This window comes from Takifugu rubripes, chromosome 12, assembly GCF_901000725.2.
Source record: "Takifugu rubripes chromosome 12, fTakRub1.2, whole genome shotgun sequence".
Taxonomy (NCBI): Eukaryota; Metazoa; Chordata; class Actinopteri; order Tetraodontiformes; family Tetraodontidae; genus Takifugu; species Takifugu rubripes.
The window spans coordinates 12111763-12117294 of NC_042296.1; the positions used below are offsets into that span (position 1 = coordinate 12111763).

At 45.6% G+C, this 5532-nt stretch overlaps 1 protein-coding gene across 1 annotated transcript; it reads left to right on the top strand.

Annotated features, from left to right (window-relative positions):
- Positions 1-90: 90 nt before the first annotated feature.
- rnf115b (ring finger protein 115b) lies at positions 91-4746 on the top strand. Its single transcript, XM_003969292.3, has 9 exons — positions 91-237; positions 1039-1097; positions 1227-1269; positions 1364-1566; positions 2052-2120; positions 2199-2265; positions 2353-2446; positions 3857-3972; positions 4219-4746. Exons 1-9 carry the CDS (start codon positions 106-108, stop codon positions 4339-4341), a joined length of 906 nt encoding a protein of 301 aa, XP_003969341.2. The 5' UTR covers positions 91-105; the 3' UTR covers positions 4342-4746.
- Positions 4747-5532: the final 786 nt, after the last annotated feature.

Sequence of the window (5532 nt, forward strand, 5' to 3'; positions counted from 1 at the left end):
CGCTTTAATCCTCTGACACTTCCGATACAGGCTTCTTAACCCGGCTCCGTTTAAAAATAACATTTGTCTGTCTTTAATTGTGTGAGCCGGAGCGTTGCGCCGTTTATGGGCTGGCGCACCGACGTCAGGCGCTGCGCTGCGCTGCGCTTCACCGTGAAGATGGCGGAGGCGGCCGAGACGCCACAACACAGGTTCTTCTGCTACTGTTGTAAAGGAGAAACAACCCCCAAACTCCCGGTAAGTCACTTTGGGCGGTGTCGGTGCGTTCTGGCTTCTCACCTGTGCGACGGGCGCACGGATCGGGACTTTTAGTGCGCATTTCTCACCCCCGCCGAACTTAACGCAGTTGTTTTTCCCTATTAAATCCCTTATTTTATGACAACGACGGGCCTAATGACAGACATCACTGGCTGTCAGGTGTTGTTTCGTGGCTGTGTTGTGCACACACCAGGTTCTTCCATGAGACAGGAGTGGGTGTAAAATGATTCACGTTGCCATATTTAGAAGCGCCACTGTCGGCAGCCTGGACGTAACGGGCTTTGCTGGGGGGTCAGCGCGGCCCAGGCATCAGCAGGGGGGAGGTCACATGGCTTCCTCAACTGTTTTGTAATATTTGACAAACGGACAGAAGGGAAATTAACATAATGTCTCCCTTATATCTGGGCATCGCATTCTCTTTGAGTGGATTCTGCTGTTTCCTCCCGCAGTCCAAAGTGGTGCGAAGCCACCTGATGGAATCATCTCGAGTAGTTTTTGCACATGAACCAGCAGCGTTTCAGATCCCTCGTGGGCGCTTCGAGGGCGCAGTTGTTGGGGTGAAGCACAGACCTTCAACACTGACGGCTGATAATCTGCAGACACATAACGTCCCCGTCTGTGAACTGTGGCGACTTTAAATTCAGTTTAAACTCTTTAAAAGAAAGGACGTGCAGGTTCTGTAGGCACTTTTAAAAACGGGTACTTTTCTCCACACGTGATGCTGTGCATCGAAAAGCCAAAAACAGTTTTAACAGCGTCTAACTGTTTTGGTGCTTAAAGGATTTAGTGTGTCCAAGATGTGAGTCTGGCTTCATTGAAGAGGTGACCGAGGACACCAGGTAGGCTACAACTCCAGCTCTAACTGATAACCTTTGCTCTCCATGAATACAGCAACTCCTGCACATGACTTTTCAACATGCTTTCAAAAATTAGACAACGTTTAATCAACTTTAAATCTAACTTTCCAGTTCCTCGTCTCAGGCCAGTGAAGAATTGGACACTTTGTATGAGGTTAGACGCTCAGATTTATCTGTTAAAAGTTTCTTCCTTTAGGGTTTTTCAAGTTATTGCTTCACTCTTGGTTGGTTTGTGGTTCTCTTCCAAGTTATGGCAGATGCTGTTCGTGGAACACTCGCTGCTCTCACGTCCGCCCGCCTCTTCGGAATTGGACTCGAATGAAAACCAGCCAGAATCTGCAGGTCCCCGTCCTTCTCCTGCGTCGGCAGGTGCTGCAGAGTCCGGCGAGGCGCTGTCCTCACCTGAACGTGAGACCTCGTCCAGGCCTGAGCGGAGGCCTGCAGTGGAAGGGTGTGTGGACATGGCAACATCTGACCTGCATGTCAGCGTCATTACAGGAGGGAGCTGCAGGCGTCAGCTGACTTCAATTCAATATGATTTATTTATATAGTGATTGTTGCAGTCAGGATTGTCTGTAGGAGCTTTACAGAAACCCAGAGCCTGACCTCTGTGTCAGTAGGAAAGGAAAGCTTTTAACAGATAGAAGCCTTGAGCAAGACCAGGCTTATAGACCCTCCTGCTGATGGCTGCTGGGCAAAGGAGGAGGAGAAGTAGGGGGAAGGTCAGAAAGAGGAAAATAACAGACATTCATGCAGATTATTTGTTATGCTGAAGATGCAGAACTAAAACTACGCGGGTCAGCAGGTGAGTGCGTAACTATGGGGTCAACTCTACTGTTAGAGCGATACAGAAAGAAGCAAAAAACTACATGAGAAGCAGGTTTTAGTAAAATAAACCATGTGTATATTTTGAGTTTGATATGAATCTCTTTAAAGGATGGTACAACAGTTCTTGGCCGACCTCTTCTCCAACGATGGAAGCCCCGGCGGAGCACCGGCTACATTGTAAACGCTCATTTCTCTTGATTTTTCATTTACCCTTTATCCCCTGCAGTAAACCCTGATTGTCTGTTTGCCTGTCAGGTCCAGCATGCTGCAGTATGGAGATTATGTGTGGAGCCAGGGAAGTCTGGACGCTGTCGTCACAGAGGTCAGCGACAGTTTCCAATTTTTAATCTTACTTTACTTCCCCCTTACGCCTCCTTTATCTGTACGTCTTCACTCTGGGTTTCTCCAGTTGTTAGAGCAGTTGGAGAACACAGGTCCACCCCCTGCAGAGAAGGAGATGATCTCCCTCCTGCCAACTGTTTGCATCTCTCAAGAACAAACAGGTAATACGAGGAAGGTTTGGCCGGAATGAAGGATGCTTGGAGTGGCACGCGGTTGCTAAGCTAGACAGTTGACCACAAATAGCCTTATTCCTAAATAGTGACATCTATTTGATAAATCTGCAATATCAAACATTTATTTGCGTCAAGAACCCTATTTTGGGCCGTACATTCAATATCAGGTTTGCTTTAATGGGAAGAAACTTGAGATGCTGAACACGATTAGCCTCATTCTCGCTCTCAAAACATATCCGTGCAACCAATCAGTGCTAAATTATGCATGAAGGGCTCCGATGAACTCGGCATGGCAATTGAACAATCAGCTGAAGGGGGCAACTGTCAGGCTGATGGGCGGAATTGATTTCATAGTTCCAAAAATAAATCAGCCCAGAAAGAAGTGGAAGACTATTGCTGGGTCCAAAATGACCCCTTCACCCCAAAAAGAAGACTGTGAGTTTAGAAAAGGATCGCTGCACCCTATATAGTACACTCCGCACATCCCATAATGCATTTAGAAAAGTAATGTACATCCCATGCTTGCCAACCACGCAATGTATCCCATCATCCTTTGCGGCTGCACATGAGAAGCTCGACATGGCAGCAATTATTAATTGATAACATTAAGGGCATGATAGCACATCAACAAACAAATGCCCAGTCAGCGTTTTGTCTTTATTAATCAGTGGAAAAAGCTAAAATGACCCGAGTGGCGCTGATGTCGATCTGATACACATTTATCACGCTTACGTTGTGACGCCATGAAAGCGCCCTGGCTTACTCTCTGACAGCAGGATTTTAGATTAGATTAGATTAGATTAGATTCAACTTTATTGTCATTACACATGTCACAAGTACAAGGCAACGAAATGCAGTTAGCATCAAACCAGAAGTGCTTAAGTAGCGAATAAAACTGTAATGAGGTGTATACAATATATACACACAATGATATATGTTTATGATATCAATCTATATGTTTGTATTTACAGAGTTCACAGATATGTAAAGGGTATATAAAAGTCTTTGCAACCAAGAAAAATATATATACAGGCTGTAACTATGGTGCTGAATTTCCTACGGGAATCAATAGAGGTTATTTATGCAGTTTTTAACTATGTGAATGTTTTAACTATACAATAATGATAAAATATGGTAAAAATGCAAAGTATGGAAAGCAGTGCAAGTAACCAGATGTAAATAGTGCAATTATTGTAACAGATGTCATCTTATCAGCTTATCAATGAGTAGTGTAGCCAAGGCGACCCCCTGTATAGTGGGTAGGGAGTAGGGAAGGAGTGTAGGAGACACAGCCTATATCGCCATTATTCAGACAGAATGTGTCCCTGCACCCTACTGGGTCAAAGATGTTTCTTCCAAAGGATATTCTGCAAGTTTCACTTTTTTCCCTCCCCCCAGAGTGCAGACTGGGGTGTCCGGTCTGCTGTGAAGAGTACTCATCAGGAGAGTTTGTCAGGAAGCTGCCCTGCCTCCATTACTTCCACAGTGGATGTATAGTGCCTTGGCTGGAGCTGGTAAGAGCAGGAAGTGGATGCTCTCAGTGGTGGAGCGCGTCTCTTAGTTGCAATTCCTGACCTGCCACTTTCTCCATTAATTGCTCCTTTTGAATTTTATTTCATAAAATAAATATTCTCCTCCACCTCTTACATTTCCCCGCTATTCTTCTGCCGTGTGATTGACATTGATTACGGGGCTGGGGCTTTTCCCAAGAGTTCAGACTTTTTCCGCTCGGACATTAATAGGATTTTTCTCTTCCACAGCACGATACTTGTCCGGTATGCCGTAAAAGCCTCAACGGCGTGGACAACAGCCTCTTGTCCGCATCTGGACCGCGAGAAGTGCACTCCCTCAGGACCGAGCAGCAGGAGAGGCAGGCGATCTGACCTCTGGTCCCACGACTTCTGTCACCGTTTTTTGGAGGTCCTCCACCAACTGCTGTTAATTTAAATGCACGTGCATCAAAGTCCTACGTAACCTCTCACTTATTTTATGGATCTCTGCTAAGGACCTTTGCGTTTTCTACACTTTTTCAGCACTGCACTCCTGAAAGGAAACTGTTGACTGAGAGTTTCTGGCGCCATTATTGGAAATGTCCTCTGAGGTGGACTTTGATGCTATGAACTGATAACTACTCAAATGTCAACGGGTTTTAAACGAGATGGAATTTCACAGCATTACTGAGCAGCTCAGTCCAGGAAGAGCCGGCACTTTGGTCTATACAACCTGTTTATGCAGCACGGGCAGTTTTGCAGCCTTTTTCGTTATTAAAGACTGACCATGTGACTCCAGCGTGTTGCATCTACTTCAATCTCTTAAATCATGAACTCCATATTGGGTGACATCAGATGTTTGCTGTCATGTTGCAGATATTTCACTCTGATTATTATGGGTTAACCTGGATTTTATTCTGCCTCATTTTTTTTGCAGGTTTAGGATATACAACCAACAGTGTAGGGGAAAGGCTATTAAATATAAATCAGAAAATCCTCCTCTATGTAGCCCTAATTGTATGTATTTATTTAGAAATATACTGTATATTAACAGACAATAACGAGCAGGTCTATTTTAACCCCCTCGTATAATCAACATGTATACAGTTAATAGTGATATCATCAATTAAGTGGACACCGTGGTTTTTTTCCCAGGAGTGTGTTATCAAAATATAGTACATGAATAAAAAATGATATTGCAAATCTGAACTACATCTAATAACAACAACAAAAAGCAGTAGAAAAAGTGTAGCGTCACAGTTGATTTCTCATTTATTGGATTAGTCTTCGGATGACATAATGGATTATTTAGGAGGAGATGAATTATTCAGCGCTCAGGTGGCAGCTCGGCTCCGCCGCGTTGACAGATGCTCGCTGCCCGCCGGTCAACGCGACCTTCCCCGGCCGAGAGCAGCTTCTGCCCCCCGGTGAAATAACGAACCGCGGTCCTTTCTCTCCATGACCGCGGAGCGCAGGAGCGGCGCACGACCGACATTAGCTCTGCCGTCGCGTCCTCTTCTCTCCCTTCCGCCCTCCTCGGCCCGTCCTCCCGTCCTCGGTCCCTCCCTCCCCGCCTCCCTCCCT

Coding starts and splice junctions, on each gene's coding strand:
- rnf115b (XM_003969292.3), top strand. CDS start 106: ATGGGCTGGCGCACCGACGTCAGGCGCTGCGCTGCGCTGCGCTTCACC. Junction 238..1,038: donor AAACAACCCCCAAACTCCCG/GTAAGTCACTTT, acceptor TGGTGCTTAAAG/GATTTAGTGTGTCCAAGATG. Junction 1,567..2,051: donor CGGAGGCCTGCAGTGGAAGG/GTGTGTGGACAT, acceptor ATCTCTTTAAAG/GATGGTACAACAGTTCTTGG.